Consider the following 24,473-nt stretch of genomic DNA (forward strand, 5'->3'; position numbering starts at 1 on the left):
ATGTCTTGAACTGAATAAAGAAAACTGAAACTACAGCATATCAACTTAAAAGATTATATGGCAAAAGTAACAAATATTTAAAAAGTGTTTTGGTTGGAACAATTATCTTTGAGGAAAAAAACCCTCACATGACCTCTGTGCATCAACATAAGCTTGGAAAATTGCTAACCATTGAGAATAGCAGATCCTGGGTAAAAGAATTCCAAGCATTTAATCTGCTTGGAAAGAGAAGGCAGTGGAAACAGGGGTTATAAAAAAATATCAGAGAATGGAATCAGGATGCAAGAGTAATTGTAAAATATGGAAATTAAACAGTAGTTGCATGATTTTCTAGTATGGCAACTAACAGCTGTTTATCCAGTTATTCACATAGCAATTATATCTCTCGGTAGAATATTAGTAAAGAGCAGCATTGCTTTCTAAAATTTTTGCTTCTCACTTATGACATGTTTTAAGAGATGAGGATCTGAAGTGTCCTTTAGCTCAGAGAAGCCTTTCTTGACCATTCTAAGTCAAGTAGACCCAGCCTGCCCGTCACTCTGTCTGTGTTAATTCTCTTCACAGCAGTTACCGCAAGCTGAAGTGATCTCATTGACTAATTGACTTGCTTATGGTCTGCCTTTCCCAACCGGAATGTAAGGTCCATGAAGACAGGCCCTCGTCTTCCTTGTTCTTTGCTACCTCCCTGGAACCTAGAACACGGAAAACATAGTGGATGTATTTTTTGAATAAATGAATTAGCTATGAAGTTTCTCAATACGGCAACTGTGAATTTAAAGAGTTGTATTTTATTTTCGTGGTAATTCTGAATTAGATTTAATTGATGTTCATGGCCACTGGCTTGAGCCAGGCACATACCCAGGTACTAGAATCACAGTGGTGGAAGGAGAGATGGGACTTTCCCTGCCGTGGAGCTTACCGTCCAGGGGATGAAGTCACGCGTGAAGTCCAGCACTCTCTTTAAAACGAAGATACTACTTTTCTGAAAATATTTTCTTGGTGGAAAAGAGTTGTGAGCTCCCAGTCAAGTAGCTTAGATAGAAATCTGTAATCTAGCAACTGACCTCCTTGAAATTAGGTATTCTGACCTGTAATTTTAAGTAGGGCCACACTTTGGTCTACACTCAGAACTGTGAGTGTTTTTAGTATGGCTTTATACTTTTCACGGCTTCCCTGGTGGATCAAATGGTAAAGAGTTTACCTGCAATGCAGGAAACCTAGGTTCGATCCCTGGGTCAGGAAGATCCCCTGGAGAAGGGCATGGCAACCACTCCAGTATTCCTGCCTGGAGAATCCCATAGACAGAGGAGCCTGGTGGGCTACAGTCCATGGGGTCGCAAAGCGTCGGACGCAACTGAGCAACTAACACACACATAGTCTTCATATAACTTTAACCTCTGGTGCATCTTATATCAGTTAGAGGCCATTTAGTTGCACTATCATTTGTATTTAAGTCAGGCTGATAAAGTTTTAAGTAAAACTACTTTGGAAAATAAAAGAGCCCAGCTATGGCCAACTATATCTGTACTGGTGTGTGCATGCTAAGTCGCTCAGTCGTGTCTGACTGTGTGTGACCCCATGGACTGTAACCTGCCAGGCCCCTCTGTGCTGGGATTCTCCAGGCAAGAATACTAGAGTGGGTTGCCATGCCCTCCTCCAGGGGATCTTCCAGACCCAGGTGCAAACCCATGTCTTTTACATCTCCTGCAATGGCAGGCAAGTTCGTTACCACTAGCGCCACCGGGGAAAATATCTCTATCACAAACCTTATACACCATACATTTCATTGGTCTTTTAGGACAGTTCACAAGTGGCTAAGGGTTCCACTTTTCCAAAGGAGCCCAATGCCACTGGACTTTGTATTCTGATTTGAAAAACTAAAAATCCATCCTGTTTGTAAGTATGCCAAATATCATTTAGGCCTCAGGCCAACTCTAATTTCACAAGCAGATTAAATGATGTGGGACTTTAGCTCTTTTTCTTGGCAAACGTTGTAAGCAATTGTGGCCTCTTTTATTTGGTTTGTGCGAAGCAGTGAAAAGTGTTCTGTTGTGCCGATTTCAGCTGGCGGCTGGGAGTGTACCAAGGACAGATGCGGAGAAGTAAGAAATGAAGACCATGCTTGTCACTGCTCAGAGGACTGCTTGGCCCGGGGAGACTGCTGCACTAATTACCAAGTGGTTTGCAAAGGTACACGTTTCCTCTGTTGGCTTAAACTTTAAAAGAGGGAAGATTGGAGACCTTCCAGGAGGCCTCGGCTGTTGTGGCTTTGACACCTTGGATGCGGGCTTGGGAGGTGGGGTGATTGTGCGTTTTCATTTCTCAGGCTTCTTCTCAGTTTGGCTGGTCTGCATTTTGCTCATCTGAAATAACAAGGAAATTACCCCAAATTCCATAATTAGGGACCCATAGTCATGTATGGAGTTGAGAGTTGGACTCTAAAGAAAGCTGAGCGCTGAAGAATTGATGCTTTTGAACTGTGGTGTTGGAGAAGACTCTTGAGAGTCCCTTGGACTGCAAGGAGATCCAACCAGTCCATCCTAATGGAGATCAGTCCTGGGTGTTCATTGGAAGCACTGATGCTAAAGCTGAAGCTCCAAATGAGCGACTGAACTTAACTGAATCTTGAAGAGATTTCTAGAAAAGTTGCTGTCTTGGTCAGGTTTCTTAGCAACAGAGCCTGAGATGGGAGTGCTGTCCAGGGAATTCTCTGGGAAGGTCTCTGCAGGAGAGCCGTCTGAGGGAGCAGGGATGTGGGGAGGGGAAGGCGAGCGAGGATGTGGCTCAGGGCATGGGTCCCCTGGCTGTGCCCTCCTCGGGCTCTGGAGGGTGAGCCTCAGAGCTCTTACCTCTGAAGCTGGGCGCGCGGTTCTGTGCCCACCGGCTGTCAGCTGTGAGCCTCAGCACCAGTACCAGCCTCAGGGTGGGAGTGCGAGCGTGCTAAGTCCCTCAGTCGTGTCCGACTCTCTGCGACCCCATGGACTGTAGCCCACCAGGCTCCTCCGTCCACGGGGTTCTCCAGGCAGGAATCCTGGCGCGGGTGGCCATGCCCTCCTCCAGGGGGTCTTCCCCACCTGGGGATCGAGCCCGCGTCTCTTAGGTCTCCCGCGTTGGCAGCGGGCTCTTCACCACGAGCCACCTGGAGGGCCCGGGGTGGCAGCACTGCTGCTGAGGCGGGGCCCCTGCGCCGCGCGCGCGTGCTGGCTCGGTGAGGTGGGCTGCCGAACGTGACGGCGTCATTCCAGTAGCAAATACTCATCAACGGGCTGCTGAGTGTGTAAAAGGTACCGGTCCCCCTGGCAACCACTCAGCCAAGTTAATGAAAGGATCCCAGGATCTCTGTGTAAAGTTCGCAGGTCACTTTTCAGTGTGTAAATGAAGACCTTTTCCTAGCTGTGACATGGAACATTTATGGAGAGTTTCTGTTCAAATATTTTAGGGGAAGAGCAGATCAGTTCTGAAATACGTGTAGTGTTTAGTTACAGCAACACATCCTACCTGAATGCTGACCTTGAAAATTTCTCCTATCCAAGTGATTGTTGTAGCTGTTGATAAAGCACAAAACTGGTTGAGAATTTTCTTTTCTTTTCCCTTTTATTTCCCTGGTAAATGTACCAATAATCCACAAAGGCTATTAGAAGAGAAAATAAAGTTCTAGGTATCATTGGTCATTGAATTGTGGAACATTGGTTTTTGCTGGTTTCAGATTCTAGTTGTGGGACTTTCCTGTGGCTCGCTCATGTGTGGGCCCTGGGCTATCACATGTGTAGCAGAGCTTCTCCATTTGAAGGAGCGTGGGACTTACACAGGTCACTAGTTAGAGTCGTACTGACCAGGGAGATGTCCAACGCTCTTTACTTGGGAGTGATTTCTTCAAAGTCTTGGTCACAAGTGTTACTTACATTTCAGATATATACTTCTGTTTGTTTTAGGACAATTTAAAGCACATGCTTTTTGATAGTTTTCATTTTCTCCAAAGTAAGCTTCCTTTTTTAATCTCTTTTTCAGTCTCTATTTTTTTTTTAGGTTTTAATTAATGAATGAATTTTCAGTTGGAGTAGAATTGCTTTACAGTGCTGTGTTAGTCTCTGTGTGCAGCAGCATGAATCAGCTGTGTGTGCACATATGTCCCCTCCGTCTCGAGCCTCCTGCCCACCCCCCTCACCCCCACAGGCCGTCTCAGAGCACCGAGCTGAGCTCCCTGTGCTCTGCAGCCGCTTCCCACCAGCCAGTATTTCACACCCAGAGGTGTGTGTATGCCAAGGCTGCTCCCTCAATCTGTCGCCCCCGCCTGCACACTCTACCCCGCCCTGCGCCCACAGGTTCCTTCTCTTTGTCTGCATCTCTGTGCCTGCCCTCTTCTCTAGATGAAGTGACTCAAGAATGGCATAGGTTTATGCTCTCAGATCTTGCTGGAACATACAAATGAAAGAGGCATTGGTTTAGAGTCCTTAGTGCGAGGGTTGTACACACACCGTTGGCGAAGAACCTCCCTATGGCCACCTTCCATCTGTCATCTCCGAGTAGTCGAAACCTTTCTCCCCAGCGAAAGGGAAGTTATATCATGTTTTCTATGGCTTTGAGATGTTTGGTGGCATAGGAAAAAATGTTCCGTCTAATGACCAAACAGTTTATTTCTGGAGGGAAACAAACATGGAATTTTGTTCCCAGACGCCACTGGTGTTTTTATCTACAAGCCATTTAGACACGGAACGCTCAAATAAACACCACTTGGGGTTATTAAATCTAGGCTTTCCCATCACGTATGGGTGTAGTTTAGTAAAGCCAAAACAGACTCTAGACTTTATTTCCGAAGTTCTTTTTGGATGGCGTTCCATAAACAACAAGTATCTAACAGGACACAGGCCCTGCAATTATATTCCTCAACGCTCCAGATGACATTTATAATTCGATTCACCCGAAAGTCTACCCATTTTTCCTTACAGGAGAGTCTCATTGGGTAGATGATGATTGTGAGGAAATAAAGACCCCAGAATGTCCTGCAGGGTGAGTGCATTTTATGAATATTATGCCATTTTATATATGTGTTGATAAAGTATCACAAGCTATGGATGCATAAATAGTTTAAAACAATGTAAACTGAAATCCTCTTATATGGGCAAATTTATGAGTACTTCTGTGTAATTTCCCAGTCAGAAGCTGGAATGAACATCTCAAAGGGGGAATTTTTTTTTTTTTTAACTTTTCTTCCACTGGGACTTCCCTGGCAGTCCAGTGGTTAAGAGCTTCAGGCACCCAACATAGTGTGTGCAGGTTCGATCCCTGCTCTGGGAACTAAGGTCTCACATGCCCAATGGTGTAACCAAAGAACCAACTCTCTGTCTGTGGTGACAGTTACACGACTGTGTGAAAGTCACTGACTCGTAAAGTAAAACAAGTGAATTGTATGAGATGTAAGCTAGAACTTGGTAAAAATTTTAAAAATAAAGGAAATGTTTAAAACGATTTTCTCCTCTGTCGCCTCTGCACATATTGGAAACAGCCATCCCCTGTATCTCACCTCAGCTGGAGATTTTAGAAACAGTAATGATACCGAAGAGGAAGACAGATATTTCTGGCAGTGATTTGGCTTTTCTGTGTTTTTTTCCTGAAGTGCTCCTTTTGCTTTTTTTCTTTTTTTTTTGGTGGTGGTGGTGGTGGTGGTGGTGGTGGTGGGGTGGCTGGAGGGAGGACTCTAGAACATCTCGAAAATATTATCCGAGATGGTAACTCCTACCAGATGCTGCAGGAAGTCGGCAAACTGCTGCTGTGCTGCTCTGCTGGGGTCCAGCCAGACTTAGTGACACCCCACAGCTCAAGTGGTACCAGCAGCATAAGGCACTTATGATGCCTTCCAGGAAACTGTTGCAAATTCATGGACCCTTAAAGTGCCTGGCAGAAAATAAGATGTTCTACAAATGTGTTTTCATGAGTGTATGTGATTGAATGTCTTTTTGTTTTAGGCAGCACAGCCTGAGACACAAGATCCAAGAATTTAGATATTTTTATTTTTGTCTCCTTTTTAACTTTCATGAGCTACTTGAACTTCCTTGGGCTATAAGAATGGGATGACAGTAGTGTCTGAATGTTGAAAATGTGTTCAGTTATTTTTGGAAGAGAAAGCAGTCTAAGTGGTAAAATCATTATATGATAATAGTAATGATAGTAATGAACTCATATAGAATTATTCTAAGTGCTTAGAATGTGACTCATTTAAAATATGGGCTTCCCACGTGGCTCAGTAGTAAAAGTATCTGCCTGCAATGCAGGAGACACAGGAGACGAGGGTTCCTTCCCTGGGTTGGGAAGATCCCCTGGAGAAGGAAACGGCAGCCCGCTCCAGTGTTCTTGCCTGGAGAATCCCATGGATAGAGGAGCCTGGCGGGCTACGGTCTACGGGATCGCAGGAGTCAGGCTCATTTGTTATGTGGCTTCAAGTAAATGCAAGCTTGTGCTCGAGGAATAGTCTGCAAACCACTGGAAACAGTTTTCCGCAAAGTTTAGCATTCTCAGATTTGATCGAACAACTGGAACTTTAGACTATAACAAAGAGCCTCGTTTATCAATCCTGCCCTAGTTAGATGGATAGTCTAGTTCTTTATTGATTAAGTTTTAGAGATCTTCAACAGTTTTAATTATTTTCACAATTATTTTGTGATTAAACTTAGAATTTTTGGTGAGTGTTTAGTCTAGTGATAAGATTGCTGCTGCTGCTGCTGCTAAGTTGCTTCAGTCATGTCCGATTCTGTGAGACCCCATAGACAGCAGCCCACCAGGCTCCCCGTCCCTGGGATTCTCCAGGCAAGAACACTGGAGTAGGTTGCCATTTCCTTCTCCAATGCATGAAAGTGAAAAGTGAAAGTGTAGTCACTCAGTCGTGTCTGACTCTTAGCGACCCCATGGACTACAGCCTACCAGGCTCCTCCGCCCATGGGATTTTCCAGGCAAGAGTACTGGAGTGGGGTGCCATTGCCTTGCTTATTAATTTCATTTTCCTTCCTCCCTTCCTTCTGCATTTGATAAATATTTATTGAAGCCCTACAATAGGTCCATAAAACAGAAAGATGAATAAGACACCAACTGTGCTTTGAAATTAATGAAGAAGATAAACATGTTGATATAGCATTATAATATAATGTAATATATTAAAATATAATATGCATTTATCAATTCAATGTGTATTTATTATAGAATATATATAAAGTGATATATATTAATATGAAAGAGGTATTAATTATTATCTTAAAGGAATTCTGAAGCATCAACCATTACTATGAAAGAGGAAATTTTGAGTTCGATTTTAAAGAATGAACAGGAGTTTTTCAAGTACCAAATGGGAGAATTCATATCCCAGGCAAATCAGTATAATAGCTTTTTACATTGTGAAAAACCTTGTTTGAAATGCAATAGGCAGCCGTAGAGAAAGCACATGGAGGGAAATCTGGAGTCCAGCTCCTTCCCTGGTCATTTCACTCTGCACTGAAGTTGCCACAAATGTTAAATGGCTGAAATCCCAGGCTCGTATGGATATCCTCGCTGAAGTTTTGCTTTAGAAATTCTCGGTTCCAGTTGTTGAGAAGGACTAGGCATAGTGCAAACTCTGTGACGTTATTTTTCTAAAGTTCATCGTGTTACCTTTTAAGGTTTGTTCGCCCTCCACTGATCATCTTCTCTGTGGACGGTTTCCGCGCATCGTACATGAAGAAAGGCAGCAAGGTCATGCCTAACATCGAAAAGCTGAGTAAGTCATTCTTGTCCTGAGTTCCCATCTGTGATCCGCGACCCGCCCAGTAACCCTCAGCTGTCAGCTGGAGATGTATGGGCACACTGCTTTCCCATTTGAAATTCAAGAGTGAAGAGAGCCCGTGTCTTCGATTGCTCATAGAATGGGTCTCCCTGGGAAGTGGTTCCTCTTTTTTCTCCTGCTCTAATATCTGAATTCTGTCTCCAGGGTCTTGTGGCACTCACTCCCCCTACATGAGGCCTGTGTACCCGACAAAAACTTTCCCTAACTTATACACTTTGGCCACTGTAAGTATTCTTTCAAATGGTGTAGATTCAGAGGGCTGATTTCATCCCGAAACGACTTAAAGGAAAATTTTAAAAACATGTTCCTTAGTGTTCAGAGGAAATCTTTCTGTTTTTCATCTTACCTATATCAATTGTTCATAGTAAATGCCTTTTACAACTTTGTGGATGACTGAACTTCATTGCAACTTTAAAACCTTTTTTTTTTCCAGGTGCAATTCTGTCTGAATACATTCATCCAACCTCTCAAATACCACAGGATCTATTCTTTAGTTTCTGAGTTTTCAAATAAAAGCATTGACTTTGGAGCTGCTATGTTTTAATTTTCAGATGTTTTCTTTGTTTTTGCCTTGGAGTAGAAATAGAACCGAGGAAAAAGGAATAGTATATTTAGAAATAGAAACTTCTTTGGAGGCACATAAGTAAATTTCAATCTATAGGTTAATTTATTGTAATAAAAATTGTCATCTTATTAAATTGTAACAGTTAAAAAAACTTCAATGTTAAATTTCTTATAATCATGTCAAGTTTCACAATGGCTTACAATTAGTGTATAGATAACAGTCGTGTTTCCTCTGACAGACATGTAAAAGTTATATATATCATATAAAACTGGAAATTACATATTGTTATAAAACCTTCTATGATAAAATTTATGATAGAACTATTATTACATGTGGATTATTTTGACAATAAATCTGCTTTTCCACAAAGGGGCTGTATCCAGAATCACATGGAATTGTTGGCAATTCCATGTATGATCCTGTATTTGATGCACATTTCAATCTTCGAGGGCGAGAGAAATTTAACCATAGGTGGTGGGGAGGTCAACCGGTGAGTTTTGCATTTATGTGTGTTTTTCTGTGCACTGAAACTCTTCATTTCCAAATTTGTTACCTGTGAAATAGATGCATTTAATTTCTTCATACTTGGAAATGTTTCTGTGTTTTGGTATTGTGTATGTGTGTGTGTGTGTGTTTGTACCCAATATATGTGCATATAATATGTATATACATCTTGTTGTTAACTGTTTAGTCGCTAAGTTGTGTCCTACTCTTTGCGACCCCATGGACTGTAGCCCGCCAGGCTCCTCTGTCTATGGGGATTCTCCAGGCAAGAATACTGGAGTGGGATGCCATGCTCTCCTCCAGGGGATCTTCCTGACCCATGGATTGAACCCAGGCCTCCCACATTGCAGGTGGATTCTCTACCTCCTGAGCCACTGGGGAAGGAATAGTCAGATCTTATTGATTTACAAGATTTGTGGGTACAATGAAAAAGAAGTGAATGACATGACTGCCACAAAATTTTAACCCAAGCTCCACATGATCAAGAACAGAGAAACTTGCTGCAAAAATAAAATAAAACAGCTCAATGAAACCCACAGTAATTTTACGAATTTGTTTAGTCCATGTTTTAAAAATCTTGGGAGTTAAATATAGTAAGTGGAATCTACCTTGGTTCTGGACCAGCAAATTAATACTTTGAAAGAAATCATCCTGTTGACTTCAGATCAAAAGGCTAGGCAGAAAGTACAATGGGACTTAGGTGGCTTTCAGCACAGAATTTTTCCTGTGACTGTGTGTTGGTCAAAGGTGAGCAAGGCAGCAACCTAAATCCACAGCTGTTTAATGTGTAGAAAGGAACTAAGTGCGCGTGACCCTGGGTCGAAGGATCCGAATGCCTGTAGGAACGCAGCCTAGGACACAGAGTCTGTCAGAGACGTGTGGAAGAGTGACACATGGCTCCGTCTTGGGTCGGCTCCATCCGGGGCTGCGGGGGAGCCCTGGGCAGGACAGAGGACTGGGAGGCTTCTGTGCTGTCTGCCGTGGCAGGAAGAGTGGGCAGGGTCTGCACACATCCACGAGTCCACCATCCCAACATGAGCTCCCACCTGGTGATGTCTGCTACAGTCTAAGGGCTAAATGGAGAATATAAAGTAAGAAAAAAAATATTGTTTTTGAGTAAAAGTCATCTGTGGTAAAATATGGACATTGCATAATAAACCAGTATGCGAGGTTAAATAGGGTTTTTATTTTTAAAAAGGGTTGACAGGCTTCTTGTACGTCGGTAGGAGTGTTTCTTTCTCATAGGGGTTCTGATTCTGCTGTCCTTATACAGGCTGGACTCCCAAGAGTCTGTGATGCACTGTGTTGTAAGCAAAGTGAAATCTGTTTCCAGGGTGGATTTCCCGAACCAAGTTTATGATAGAGAACCATTTTAGGTATACATAAAATGACTGAAGTTAGAGTTCTGTTAAGCTGTGGCTAGTTGGTCTTTTATATTAATTCTGGCGTGGAAGCAAACTTGCTTGAAGAACCACAAAGGATATAGAGATGAATAATCATTTTATCAGATTGGATCAACTTCCATCCAATTAGGCTTCCTCTGGGTTAGTGTGACTCAGAAAATGAGACCAAATATTCATTAACTTCTGCAGGAACAGAGCAGAGGGAAAGCTGTGAACCTGCTCAGTGAACTGAAGTCTTCATTTTAACTGTTCAGCTGTGTCCCCACTCACTCTCCAAGTTGACACATTTCACGAAGTTTAGTGATTCCCTAGTGCAGACCAGCGGAGCAGGCCGTGGCAACCCACTCCAGTCCCCTTGCCTGGAAAATCCCATGGATGGTGGAGCCTGGTAGGCTGCAGTCCATGGGGTCGCTAAGAGTCAGATATGACTGAGCGACTTCACTTTCACTTTTCACTTTCATGCATTGGAGAAGGAAATGGCAACCCACTCCAGTGTTCTTACCTGGAGAATCCCAGGGACGGGGGAGCCTGGTGGGCTGCCGTCTATGGGGTCGCACAGAGTTGGACACGACTGAAGCGACTTAGCAGCAGCAGCAGCAGTGCAGACCAGGGTTTGCCGTGAAACCGATTTGTGTTTCTGTCTTTTTGAACAAGAGGCCACCAAAAGCATTCCAAGGAGTTTACTAAATATAACTTCAAAACACATTTTATTGAAATCTGGCATGTAAGAAGATTATGTGGACAGGAACCATAAGAAACTACAGCATAAGAAACCAAAAATAAGAACATAGGAGCCTTAAGAAACCTGTAAGACAAGAAACCTTAATAAACCTATAGGAAAATAGGAACCTTAGTAAATACTGCAAAGCATTTATACCATCCTGAGGCTTATGTATTTCATGAACTCACCAGTGAAAAAATTGGAGAAAATATTTATAAAAGTCTTCAGTTCAGTTCAGTCGCTCAGTCGTGTCCAACTCTTTGCGACCCCATGAATCACAGCACACCAGGCCTCCCTGTCCATGAATCACAGCACACCAGGCCTCCCTGTCCATCACCAACTCCCGGAGTTCACTCAAACTCATGTCCTTCGAGTCGGTGATGCCATCCAGCCATCTTATTCTCTGTCGTCCCCTTCTCGGGTAATTAAATCAAACTCAACTTATTTTAACTGAGTGATTAAACCATGAAAGGCACTTGGCAAATAGCGTGTGCATCAGATTAAACGGCTCTATTTCTAGTTTGAAATCTAATATATGCCATGAGGTGCTTGCAGTGTCCATCTGAAAATAGACAAATAGTTTCTACATTTTAATTTCATCAAAGGTGAGTCTGCTTTTCATTTGTTAATCTTTAGAATGCACTATTAAAAGTCGCCATTCACTGCAAGACCCTGTATTTCTCCTACATGTATTATAACGGTATTCCTTTTTATATTGTTGTTTTGAAGCTATTTACTTTTTTCTCATTACAAAAGTATGTTCCATACTCTTCATGGAGTGCTGTAAGTGTGTTTGTTTCTTTGAAAAATCTCTCTGCTCTCATCCTGCTGTTTCTAATACTGAGATATCTTAGTGGGGAAAATTCCCTGTTCAGTTTAAAGCTGGAGTCAATGAAGCAGAGAGTCATTGAGACTTCAAGGGTCCCATTCAGTGTGGAGATCTGAGAGATGAGGTTAGCCCCCACCATGGTGCAAGTTCTTTGAATCAGTTTCTGGAGGAAAGCACTTCTAAGAGGAGAGGATACATTCTTTTTTTTTTTTTAATTTAAAAGAATTTTTAAATTGAAAACAAGATTCCTTAAATCCTATAGTGCTTTACAGTGTTCCCAAGTTTCACACACATGGTTTCATATAATCCCATAATCCCGCTTTTCCTCCCTACCCTTACAGTACCCCACCCCACTCCTCTCCTTGGTGGTATCCAAGCTCTAGTGTGTTCTTTATATCTGTGAATCTGCTTCTTTTTTGTTTTCTTTGATAGTTTGTTGTGTTCTTATTACTCCTCAAGTCGCTGGGCCTACAGTGGCTTTTGGCCAGTATTGGTAATTCAGTGAATTGGTCCTGAGATCGTCCTCGTGAATTACTGTAGCATCAGGATGTTTCTCTGGTGGCTCAGACAGTAGAGGATCTGCCTGCAATGTAGGAGATGTGGATTCCATCCCTGGGTCGGGAAGATCCCCTGAAGAAGGTCACAGCTGCCCACGCCGGTATCCTTGCCTGGGGAATGCCGAGGATAGAGGAGCCTGGCGGGCTACAGTCCACGGGGTCACAGAGTTGGACACGACTGAACAACTGACACTTTCACTTTTTTCCAAGAATGCAAGAAAGATGGCAAGTTCAAGAAAGAGACAGCAAAGAGAAGCGTGACATCAGAACAGTCATTCCAGGCCAGAGGGATTGCCTTGATGGCATTAGTCTTGGCTTACCTCTCTATTTTATTATCTTGCTAACAGGTGACTTTTTTTTTTCAGGAAAACTACCTTTTCTTTATTCTGTTGCTTCTTTTCCATCCATGCTATAAATCTGTATTCTCTCTCTTTTTGCTGTATCATAGTGTACTTAGAACAGACCCTGCTCCCCAATCCCTTGCCTACTATGCTCATCACTCAAATTTCATTTGAAATATCCATTCCCAAGAAGCTTTCACTAAGCTTTCTCAGCTCTTAATAAGCTCAGGGACCCTGTTTGGGGTTTTTGTATTATTTCTATCATGAGTATGACAACATCATTTGAAATTATTCAGATATTTGCTTTAGTCTATGGATCCCACAAGGGCAGAGACTTGATCATTTCTCTCTTTATTCTCAGGACCCAACCCGCAGCCTAACTCATCTAAGCATCCTGTTTGCCAGGCCTGAACTTGCTCTGCAGCCCCGTCTAAGGCATCTGTACTTCTTCCTGAATCTCATCACTCACTTCTGGCCCTCATCCCCTGGGGAGAGCCGCGATCTCTGCGTGGCACCCCCCAGCCCTCACATCTTTCTTTAGTCTGTTCTGACTCTTTCTTAAAAACTTAATTTGTTTTGGCTGCACGGGGTCTGCTTGTGGTGTCCGGCTTCCTCTCGTGGCCGTGAGCCGCGGTGACACTTCGTGGCCGTGCCCAGCTTCTGCTGGTGGTGGCTCCTCTCTCTCTTGCAGAGCGAGCCTCTCGGGTTCAGTAGCTGCAGTACACAGGCTTAGCTGCCCCTCGCACGTGGAATCTTCCTGAGCCGGGGATCAAAGCAGTGTCTCCTGCATTAGCAAGTGGATGCTTATTCACCCGGCCACCAGGGAGGTCCTGTTCTGACTCTTGAGTCTCAGTGACTGACTTACTCCCGCTGATACTAGGGCCCCGCCATCCCTCTGGTCCCTCAGAATTCCATTTCTTCTACTTCTGCGCTTTGGAATGCAAAAGAATAGTTTCCCTGCAGAGAACTACTAGGAAGACTACAATAGTAGTTCATAGTTTTCAAAAATGTTTTTTTTGCTTATTTTCCTTTTGAAAACACCTTCCCTTCTCCCACAGCTGCATATTCTACTGAATTTGAGAAAGGGTTAGATTTTGCATTGAAATGCTCCTGGTCCCAGTGGGAAAGCTTTGTTTTTTAGTTTTATTTTTAATTCCCTATAACATATCAAGAAAGTACAATATTTATATTCCCATTTATTCCCCTTCCAAAATGTAACCTGTAGGACACAAGTGTTGAAAACTGTGCCTCTAGATAAAGCAAAGGAAGAAATACTCGGATTAAAGGTGAGAAGGCCAAACTGGATGTCTTCTTAAGCTAATTTTTTTTCAAGCTGCGTAGTTTGACTCATCTCTGAGGAAATGTATATTACTTTCAGATTCCCAGTGGGAAATGAAAAATTATGATTTCCACTTCTCTGAATTAACGAGAAACTAGTTTTATGACGTCTGTTTCTGACTCTCCCCCTTTTACAGCCCAAGAGGCTCCTTTCCATGCATCTTCTTCTGGACCAACACTTTCCTGCGCTTTTTCCCTCTGTAATCACTCGATTTAACTTCAGGGTTCTGAAATATAATATATACGTATAACTTGCAAAGGAACTTTTATAGCTGCTCATGAGCTGATTTGACTTCAGAAAGTTTATGCATTCAGCCTCATACTGTCTGCCAGACTTTGACAGACCAGCTTCATTCCTGCTAGGACTCTTTCCTTTGAGATTTAAAAAACTTTTTTTCTAAATTTCAAGTATTCTCTCTTATTTGTTCACTTTTTGCACTTTTCTGGTGAGGCTCCCAATTTTCTTTTAGAAAATATGGCCAACATGACTTTTACCAGGAGCAGGGAGAAATCACTTCTCTTGAAAGAAATCAAAAAAGAAAGAAAAAATTTTACCTTTAATTTGTCTTCATAGTTCACATTGTCATTGTTTGTTTTTTTTTTTTACAATTGGTCAATTATGTTTTCTCGAATTACCGAGATGTCACTGCAAAAATTTAAAGTACAGAAAAGTATACAGAACCAACAGCCCTGAGTTTGCACCAGGATGATTTCAGCCGTCCCTCCCAGTGCCTGTTCCTTATACCATTGTGAAGGCTCCTTTGGTGATCTTTCCCCCGAAGGTTAGGAAGCTAAGTTACTCACAGGGCTTCCTGTTGCTCAGATAATGCCAACCTCAGCATGTATCCCACAAGATAGCTTCTGAAAGCGTAGGGTCATCTCTTGACAAAACTGTATTTTTTAAAAAAATTTCCATTAGAAAACCCCAGATTTTTCTGACATTTCACGTCTACCAGATATTGCTAAATACATCTTCCTTGGAAATAAGGCACCAGATTTTCTAGGAAGTTGCTTGATTATGATGCTTATGTCTCTGAAATGAAAATAAGTATGCAAAAAGATCACTTAATATAAGAAAAAAAGACTTCCCAGATAGCGCTGGTGGTAAAAAATCCACCTGCCAATGTAGGAAACACAAGAGACACGGGTTTGATCCCTGGGCCAGGAAGATCCCTTGGAGGAAGGCACAGCAACCCACTCCAGTATTCTTGCCTGGAAAATCCCATGGGCAGAGGAGCCTGGCGGCTGTAGTCCATAGGATCACAAACAGTCAGACACAGCTGAGCACAGTATCAGAAACGGCCCTCTCTGGAATCTGAGGTGGTTTGAGGCGCCTGCAGAACGTCCAGCGCTCAGTCTGAGTTCATCTCCTCGCTCGTGGAGGCGCTGGCACAGGATGAATGATGCGTGAGTGAACGAGGACCCCCTTGAGTCCTCAGTGGCCTGGGGATGCCCGGAAATGCCGGCGTTGGCCTGTCAAGTGGAAGATGCGTGCTGCGTGCTACGTCGCTTCAGGCTTGTCCGACTGGTATTTCGGACCAACCCCCTGGGTGGTGCTCAGCGCGGTCTGAGGTCCTGACCGCTCTTCTTTCATGGTGCTAACGCCGGCAGGCAGCTCGGGCCTCCAGGAGTCTGAGAACATGTCTGCCCCGACCCGTCCCTCGCTCGCCCTGCAGCAACTGTGCTGTGGGAGCTGGGGGTTAGCGGTGCTCCCCGGAGGCCTGGAAGTCCTCGCATAATTCTCCTTGGCCAGGCGTTCCTGACCTTCCTGAAACCGTGGCCAAACTTCTGGATGCCCTGCACCTCCAAACTGCCCCTTACCCCCCAAAGCAAAAGTTTTAACTGGAGTAAATAAAACACTGTCAAAATGTGGAGACGCTGAAACCAGAAAGAAGGGGGATCGCAACTTCTGGACCGTTTTTGTTTGGTCTTTTGAAAAGCCAAGCCACTTCTTTTTCCTGTTTGCCTCCTAAAGCGAAGGGATTTCGTCTCCCAGACTGCTGTCCAGTGGGACACAGGCGTCCTAAATTGCTTTCAGTGTCCTGAAATAACTCGATTATCCTCATATCCATTATTGCATAATAATTAAGGTGAAAATTGATCCAGTGATTTGTCTTACCAAATGCTAAGACACTGTTTTTAAGGACTTTGCACATATTAATTCATTACAGCTTAGAATAATCCTATGTGCTAGGTAATATTATCTACATTTTAAAGAAATGTTGAGGCTTTAAATAACTTCCAGGAGGATCACATGGCTGGTAAGCGACAGAGGCAAAGCATAAAATCCAAGTAGCTGGTCCCCACGGTCAGGTTCTTAACTGCCATAACTTCTGGCCCCACAACGTGAGCTAGAAAGAATGTACATATGTGTAGATACACACTGTGCACACGTGCGTGCTAAGTCACTCAGTTGTGGCTCACTCTGCCACCCTATGGACGGTAGCCCCCCAGGCTCCTCTGTCCATGGGATTCTCCAGGCGAGGATACTAGAGTGAGTGGGTTGCCATTCCCTCCTCTCCAGGGGATCTTCCTAATGCAGAGATCTAACCTGTGTTTCTATATCCCCTGCATTGGCAGGAGGGTTCTTTACCATTTGCACCACCTGGGAAGCCCATATACTATGTATACATATACATATTTGTATATGTTATATATATACTCTATTTACATATTTTTGGCCACACTCAGGGCTGCCATCTATGGGGTTGCACAGAGTCGGACACGAATGAAGCGACTTAGCAGCAGCAGCAGCAGCAGCAGCAGGGTATGGAGGATCTCAGTTCCCAGACCAGGGATCAAACCCACGCTCCCTGCTGTGGAATTGCAGTCTTTACCACTGGACCACCAGGGAAGTCCCTGTAAAGAATATTTTAGACTTAGTGACATGCTTGGGTCACCTAACTTATCCCAGGAACTCACTCCTAAAATTCCATTTACCAAAAGGCTAAGTAAAAGGTGCAAGTGGAAATCCAGAATAAAAAATAATCCTCCCCCCACCCCCGTTTCATTCACCTCTTTGAAAATAAAACAAAGCAAAGCTGGGTTCTGCAATCTGGGCATCTGTGTGCCAAATTGGGGTTCTCCTCTGTAGGCTTTCAACAGTCAAGGAAACATATGGTCACTCGAAGTCCTTTGATGAGCAGAATTCTGCCATATACGTGAAATGTTCAAAACAATGATCAGAAGGGACAGGTACAGAAGAGACTCTTGAGATGAAATAAGGGTTTTTTTTTAAAAGCCACTGTAATCATAGCAGAGCTTGAAAGCTTTTGCAGAGAATGTATTGAATAACATTTATGGAAAGAATAATTCTGACTTCCAGATGTGAAAAAAAAAAAAGTTGCAAATATTGGGAGATTTATGGTAGGGTATGTGTAAAGTTTAAGATGTCTGAGCTAATATACTTTAAAACCTTTTTCTTCTTTGACCAAAAGTCAAAACATGTTCTAAGCCTCTTATATTTTCCTCATTAGCTATGGATTACAGCCACGAAGCAAGGGGTGAACGCTGGGACATTCTTCTGGCCTGTGTAAGTTACCTCTATTTTGTCAATGTTTGTAAAATACAGTTATGATTCAGTTTAAGAAACACTCATTCAATTTGATTTCATTTAAATGTAAATGTTAGTATAGACCAACTTATGAGTATTTTCTGACTCAGGATAGCCCTCCAGGTATTTCTGGGGGGATCCTCTCTTCTCTGTTTTTCCCTCTCAATTCTCTTTCCCTCCCCCATCTCTCTTTCCCCCCATCTTTTCTTAACAGAATGGAAGGAGGATTTTTCTCTTCCACGTCTAGTCATCCTTTAGATTCTTCTGTTCCTGTTTGTAGATTTTGGGTAACTTGGCACCTAGGGAATGTATATTTCTCAAATTGTTTATTGCTGTGATTTGAGTTATCATTTTCTATAAATGTATTATAACATTCTATATTTATTTTGGTTCATAACTTTAAAGATCAAACGTGTTGTCGAATAGCTGATGTAGTAGTCCAGAGATTGGAAACTTCAGACAGGAGACCAAGAGGAAGTCTCTGTTTCCCCCTCATTTTTCTACTGAGCTCCAGGGCTTCCTTAATAAGAGAAAAGAAACTATTTCTCTTCCCCACAGAGGTGATGGGGCAGATTAGTAATGTTCATGAAACAGTCTTAAGATGAAACTTACCTAATAAAAGTGTCAACATGTTGATTATGTTTGAGGTTCCTTAGTAAGAGAAAGAATCTGTTTCAACTTTCATGGGAATTTTGTTCCCACTGAGATGTTCTTTCCATCTTTTTTTTTTTTTTTTAAACCACCTAAAGCTGTTTCCATATTTGCCTCTTATGCCATAACAAAAATCTGACTATTCTGTAATAGTAGAGTGCTGAGAGCAATCACAGGTTCAGATTAATCCAGAATGGTACCGTTTGTATTCTAAAAATTCAGGAAGAAAGGTAGCTTTTTCAGATTTGAAGGGCTAAATTGAAATTGGGTTTGGTGATTTGAAGCTAAGACAGAGAGTATCCCTTAAAAGTCTCCCCTTCTCCTTTTTAAAAAGAGATCTTCTTGACTGAGAAAATGTGCATGTTAGAAGTGACATGTTGATTTACCAGCTTAATCTTGTGCATAACATTTTTTAACCCTTGGCTGTCATTGATGCTTATAGAAGTGATTTCTTCTTCTCCACAGCATATTTGGCTGGCAGAATGGAGAGGCACCAACAGTAGAATTAATACTTAGTCCTCACCCTTACCCCTTGAAACTGCTGCAGAGCTTCATTGAAAAGGCTTAGTGTTCTGGTTCTGAATGGTAATTTTCTCCACCCATTTCAAACCTTATAAGAAGGTAGCTTTTGTGTGCTCCAAAGATGCCTGTAGTTTTGCTTTGCTTCTCAGATTATTCTTATTTTATCTCTGTATCCTGGAAGTGACTTGGCTTCATTTTCTTTCCTTTTTTAAAAAAACTGTCGTTAGAACTTAAAAAAAATGGTCACGCTTCCAGGTATTTATTGGAATATATGTCAAGGAAATCTACATATCATCCATACTGAAAATTTTTAAATTTAAGCAGATTCAAACCATAGACTTTGATTTTGAAAGTCATCTTTTTAACCTGGTTCCATCCTGCAACCTACAATTAGCCTTGCTTTTCAAATGATAGTATTTCGTTTCAGAATCATGCTCAGCTGTGTCTCCATTATATTCTGTTCTGTTGACTCATGCTCAGAGCAGTAGTTCCCTTTATGTATGGGTCTCGGATTGATTCCAGTCCCAACTCAGCTGCGCAATAGGTTGCTGACCTTGGACAAGTGTTTTAATCTCTTGACAAATCAATGTCTTCATCTTTAAATGGGAATGATAGTGTCTTCACCCTAGGGCATCATGGAGATAGAATGAATTAACTTATTTAAAGTCCTTAGTAGGAAAAAAAAAATAATAAAGTCCTTAGTATGGTACTTAGTACATAGAGAACAGCCAAGAAATGGTACTTGTTTTCTTAGTCACATTATCTCTTTCATCAATGACCAGACAATGGCTATCTATATATAAACTAAGGTAATTTGTTCCCCTAAAGCACTAAATTTCTCATCCAGTTCATTTTCCTTTTTTTTCCCCCTATTTCCTTTTCTTCTTCTAACATGTCTAATGCACTTGGTCTCATGAGAAATTCTATATCAACCAGTAATGGTGAAGACAACTGCATGAATCCCTTTCTGTTTGGAGTTGCCACTTCCTTTGTCAGATCTGTTTGTACTGTGTCTGCGTCAGATTTTAAACATTCCTGGCTCAAGGCCGTGTCTTTTCTAGTCTCTGAGGCTTTTTCATAAAGGCAGTCTTAGATCTGCAGGGACACTTGGAGACCACTCTGTGTGACTCCCCATGTCTGTGATCAGAACGCCAAGGCTTAGAGAGGTGAAGTGCTGTGCCCAAGGTCATGGTTTCAGCGGATAGGCAGGCCCCCATGTGCTCATCTCGCGCTCTTACCGCGTGCATGCCCTCGCACAGAAAAGGGTGATCGCCTGCTTATCTCTCCAGGCAGAGAATGGTAACTCTTCCGTATTGGTTTTTTTTTTGGTGGGGGCATCTTGTATCTTTATTTATATTCACACAAATACCTTGAATGTAATATGCTTTTAACAGATATTTCATGAGTGAGTGTATCATTTCTGTGGGCCCGTGAATCCAGAGGTTCTCTGGTGGCTCAGATGGTAAGGAATCTGCCTGCAATGCAGGAGACCTGGGTTCAATGCCTGGGTTGGGAAGATCCCCTGGAGAAGGAAATGGGCACCCCACCAGTGTTCTTGCCTGGAGAATCCTATGGACAGAGGAGCCTGGTGGGCTACAGTCCATGGGGTCGCAAAGAGTCAGTCACAACTGAGTGGCTGACACACACACACATGAATCCAGCCCATAATGATAGAAGCTCACATTTTCCAATGTGCTATACACTATTCTAAGTGCTTTACACTGATTATCTGTTTTAATCCTTCCAACCACCTTGTAAGATAGCTCATTTTATACAGCAACAAAAGGTTAAGTAACTTGCCAAAGTCACATCACCAATGTAAACCTCGGAGCTGATGTTTTTTCCCCTACTTGTCAAGTACCCCATCCAAAGAAGGCATTTAAAGGGTGAGCATTCTGAGCTTGAAACAAATTCTATTAATCTGTATTTTTCCATTAGCATCAAGTGAGTCCATCAGAATTCATCTTTGTGACTTAACACCAGTTATGTAAAATAAAGCAGCTTGTAGGTAGGTAGTGAAGTAAGGCACAATGAAAAGACTACGACACTCGCTTTTCTTTTGAGTTAGGAAAGAATTCAAAATATGTAATTATTTTGTTCAGATACAGGGGCTTTCTAAGGCTGAGGAATTAAATACCTCAAGCGATTAACCTGGCTTGGCTTTGCCTACTTCTAATTCAATTATAGGATGTAATAAACAAGATCACATTTATTCAGTAGCATTGGAATCTGTATAAATGAGAACTTGTTTTATGGTAAACATGATTTTGTTGGGCTGGTAGGATAGTTCTGAACAGGGAAGTGGTCAGAGAGAGGAAGGGCAGACCCAGCATCTCTCAGGGAAGGGTGGTGTTGATGGGCACAGGTGGGGGACAGACTCTGGGGGAGGTTTTTGAGTGGAGCTGCCAGTGCTGGCGGCCTACCGTGACTCTGAAGGTCTGTCTTTCCCCCGGCTAGCCCATGCTCGTGTCTGCCAAAACTGAAAGCTGAAATGGCTCACCCAGTATCCCATAATACAATTTTAGTGGTTAATTTTTTAAAGCAGTTTTAAGTTCACAGTAACACTGAACAGTGGGAGCAAAGATTTCCCATATATTGGCTTGGCCCAAAAGTTCATTCGGGTTTTTCCATAACATCTTATGGGAAAACCTGAACAATTATTTCGTCCAACCCAATACCTCCATCCGCATCCCCACACTGGCACAGCCTCCCACAGTATCGACATCCCCCACCAGAGTGGAGCCCTGGTTACAAATGAGGAACCATTGACACATCATCATCCCCCAGAGACCTCAGTTTACATTAAGGTTCACTCTTGGCCACAGTCATTCTTACTATCCACAGTTAAACTTGGGCTTCAGTTTAAATTTATTGTAAACACGCTGCGATGCCTGATCTTGGATGAGGGAGCAGAAAAGTATGTTATGCTTTTTGTTAGGAAAAGAATAAGCAAATTTTCCCATAAAGACATCACTCAGCTTGTGAGCATCTTAATGTAACTAAGTCAACCCATGATACAGTGCTATCATGCTAGCCGAGGGCTCTTGAAACGAGTGCCAGACTGAGGGTAATTATATTTCAACAGAGGAATGAGACTTAAACACAAAAGTCATTGTGGATAAAGATTATACCCTTTTTGTCAGTCTCATAATTATATGTGCCTATTCTTGATAGATTTTTTATAGAGCTAGAAGAGAATTCCCCAAATTCCTTTCCTAACCCCTTATTTTATAGATATGAGGAACGTAAAGTTTCAGGTTCAACAATGTTTCTTAGGTCATATAGCTATATCGAGATGGCATGGTGACTAATCTTGATCGTTAACGAAAATAAGGACATTTTTTAGCACTTACTGTGTGCTAAGCACTGTGCATGCCCTTTGCCTGTCTTGCCTCATTTCAGCCTCACAACCAAGCTGTGCAGTGTGTGTTACGATCATCTTTATGTTACTCATGAGTAAACTGAGGCTGAGAGAGGTCAAAGAAGTCTAGAGGTCAAGAGAGGTCATACTAGCAGAAGGCAGACTGAGGATATAAGTCCTGGTCCCTTGGTGGTCATAGCTAATGGCTTTACCCACTAAATAGCAAGGGTTCTGAGTCCGGGGTCCTTTTCGTCTGCAGCCAGGCCTCTGTGAGCAAGGCACATTCTTCACTTGACTGTGAATCAGAGTTTCCAGTCTTGTCTTCTGTGGCTGAGGCTGAGCAACATGACCTGTTGCAAGTAGAAATGGACATTTAAACACTAATTGGAAAAGGGATCTTTTACTCCAGTGAAGTGAAAACAGATGGTGTGGTAAGCAGAGAGCCATTGGCCTGGGTGCAAGGGCAGGAGCTCCGCAGGCTGCAGCTGGTGGAGATGCCTCCTAACCTCATGCTTGCTGGTTGCCGCCCCACAGGGTGATCCCTCACGAGCGGAGGATACTGACCATCCTGCAGTGGCTGACCCTGCCGGACCACGAAAGGTATCTGTCCCCCTCCCCAGCTCCCCACTTCTTTCTTGAGTGAGTTTCTGTCTCAGGGTGGAACTGGGTGAATAGCTCGATGGACTGTGCAGTAGGAGCACAGCCAGAGTTTGCTGTTGTTACTAGTTTTGCCGTTCTGAGCCTTAAACGCGACGTCCCTAAGAGGGGTTTAGGGCACAATGGACGTAGGTTATTGAGGACCATTTAATTACATGAATTACTCCAGCTATTAATCCTGGTCACCACAGCAGAGCTCGAGGGAGTTCTTGGCTTTGGTAAATAAACCAGCAGCATCCCAAGAATTGGGAAAGCATGAAGACTGAGTTTTGAAAAGGTTTTATTTTATCAAAGTGTAGTTGATTTACAATGTATTAGTTTTCACTGTGCAGCACAGTGACTCACGTATGCATTACATATATATATACACACCCCTTCTTTTTCATATTCGTTTCCATTGGGGTTTATCACAGGATGTTGACTGCAGTTCCCTGTGCTGTGCACATAAACAACCCTATGTAAGCAGTAAGGATTGCTTATCCATTCAGTAGATAGTAGCTTGCATCTGCTGATCCCAAACTCCCAATCCAGAAGACTGATTATTTTCACTTGAATGGAGTTGTTCTTTCAGGCTGCAGATTGCATGGCCCCGTGAACTCTCACTGGGTTCTATTATCTTAGGGATCAAAAACCTGAGTTTGCATTCAGATTTTCCTTGTGAGTTTTTATTCCTGAAGGTGGTAACCAGGTAGTTACCACAGTGGGGGCAGTGTAGAGGGTGGTGGATGTGGAAATAATAGAAAACAACAGAAAAAAAAAAACAAGAAAGAGACTTTTTCATGGTTGGGTGATTAACTTGATCTGCAAGACTGTTTTGGTAATGTATAGGGATATGTGATATTCTTTATTGGGTGTGGTTTGGGGAGATTCTGAACCTTCCAATTTTCCCCTAGGCCTTCAGTCTATGCCTTCTACTCCGAACAGCCTGATTTCTCTGGACACAAGTATGGCCCCTTTGGCCCTGAGGTTAGTAGCTTATCTTCTGCCTGAGAGCCTGTGTCCCAGGGCCACTTCACCTACTGACCTGATTTCAGGATTTGTACAAAGTCTGTTAGCGTGTTGGTGTGTGTACCGTGGATACAGAGTCAAAGAACTACAAGAGTGAAAACATTTAAAAGAATCTTAAACATGCCTGTTTTTCTTACAGGAACTTCATTTCAGATTGATTTGGTATGCAAGCATACCCTAAACTTGGTGTTCATAGGAGGGTGTTCCTATCTTCCAGCTTGGCGTTCATATATTCCAGCCACTTGGTGTTCACAGGTTCCAGTCCTGAAGGCATCAGTCAGAAGACAAAGGACCGGGAAGGGCTGGCCTTTGCCGTCACCAGGATAGGAGTGGAAAAGAATCTAGAGATGAAACCTGCAATACAAGGCAGTGCAACTGAATTTCAACTCCCTTAGAAAGGTTGTGTGGTTCAGAGAGGATAGGTCAGCTCAGTAGCCTTTGCAGGTACAGGAAACCTGGAAAACACGGTAGCACTGGACACTTTTTTATTTGTTAAATCTTGGCTTAGGTATATACCTGTGAGAGCATCACCAGGATCAAGACTATGAACGTATCCCTCACCCCCTAAAGGGAAACAAATACTTAATTGAAAGAAAAACACTATTGAATGAATCTGTTTCGCAAAGCAGTGTGACACCCTGATAGCAAACACTCAG

General features: G+C 42.7%; 1 protein-coding gene across 9 annotated transcripts in view; it reads left to right on the forward strand.

The window, feature by feature from the left end:
* ENPP2 (ectonucleotide pyrophosphatase/phosphodiesterase 2) overlaps window positions 1-24,473 on the forward strand; it is a 127,918-nt gene that overhangs the window by 53,028 nt on the left and 50,417 nt on the right. For all 9 annotated transcript variants that reach the window (XM_055431662.2, XM_055431666.2, XM_055431669.2 and 6 more), the window contains exons 4-11: window positions 2,065-2,190; window positions 4,947-5,007; window positions 7,644-7,741; window positions 7,952-8,031; window positions 8,743-8,862; window positions 17,542-17,597; window positions 22,687-22,752; window positions 23,703-23,775. In XM_055431662.2, coding sequence (XP_055287637.1) covers window positions 2,065-2,190; window positions 4,947-5,007; window positions 7,644-7,741; window positions 7,952-8,031; window positions 8,743-8,862; window positions 17,542-17,597; window positions 22,687-22,752; window positions 23,703-23,775 — 680 coding nt within the window. The remainder of the gene's footprint in view (window positions 1-2,064; window positions 2,191-4,946; window positions 5,008-7,643; window positions 7,742-7,951; window positions 8,032-8,742; window positions 8,863-17,541; window positions 17,598-22,686; window positions 22,753-23,702; window positions 23,776-24,473) is intronic.

This window comes from Moschus berezovskii, chromosome 16, assembly GCF_049115385.1.
Source record: "Moschus berezovskii isolate FMDL1 chromosome 16, NW_MosBer_1.0, whole genome shotgun sequence".
Taxonomy (NCBI): domain Eukaryota; kingdom Metazoa; phylum Chordata; class Mammalia; order Artiodactyla; family Moschidae; genus Moschus; species Moschus berezovskii.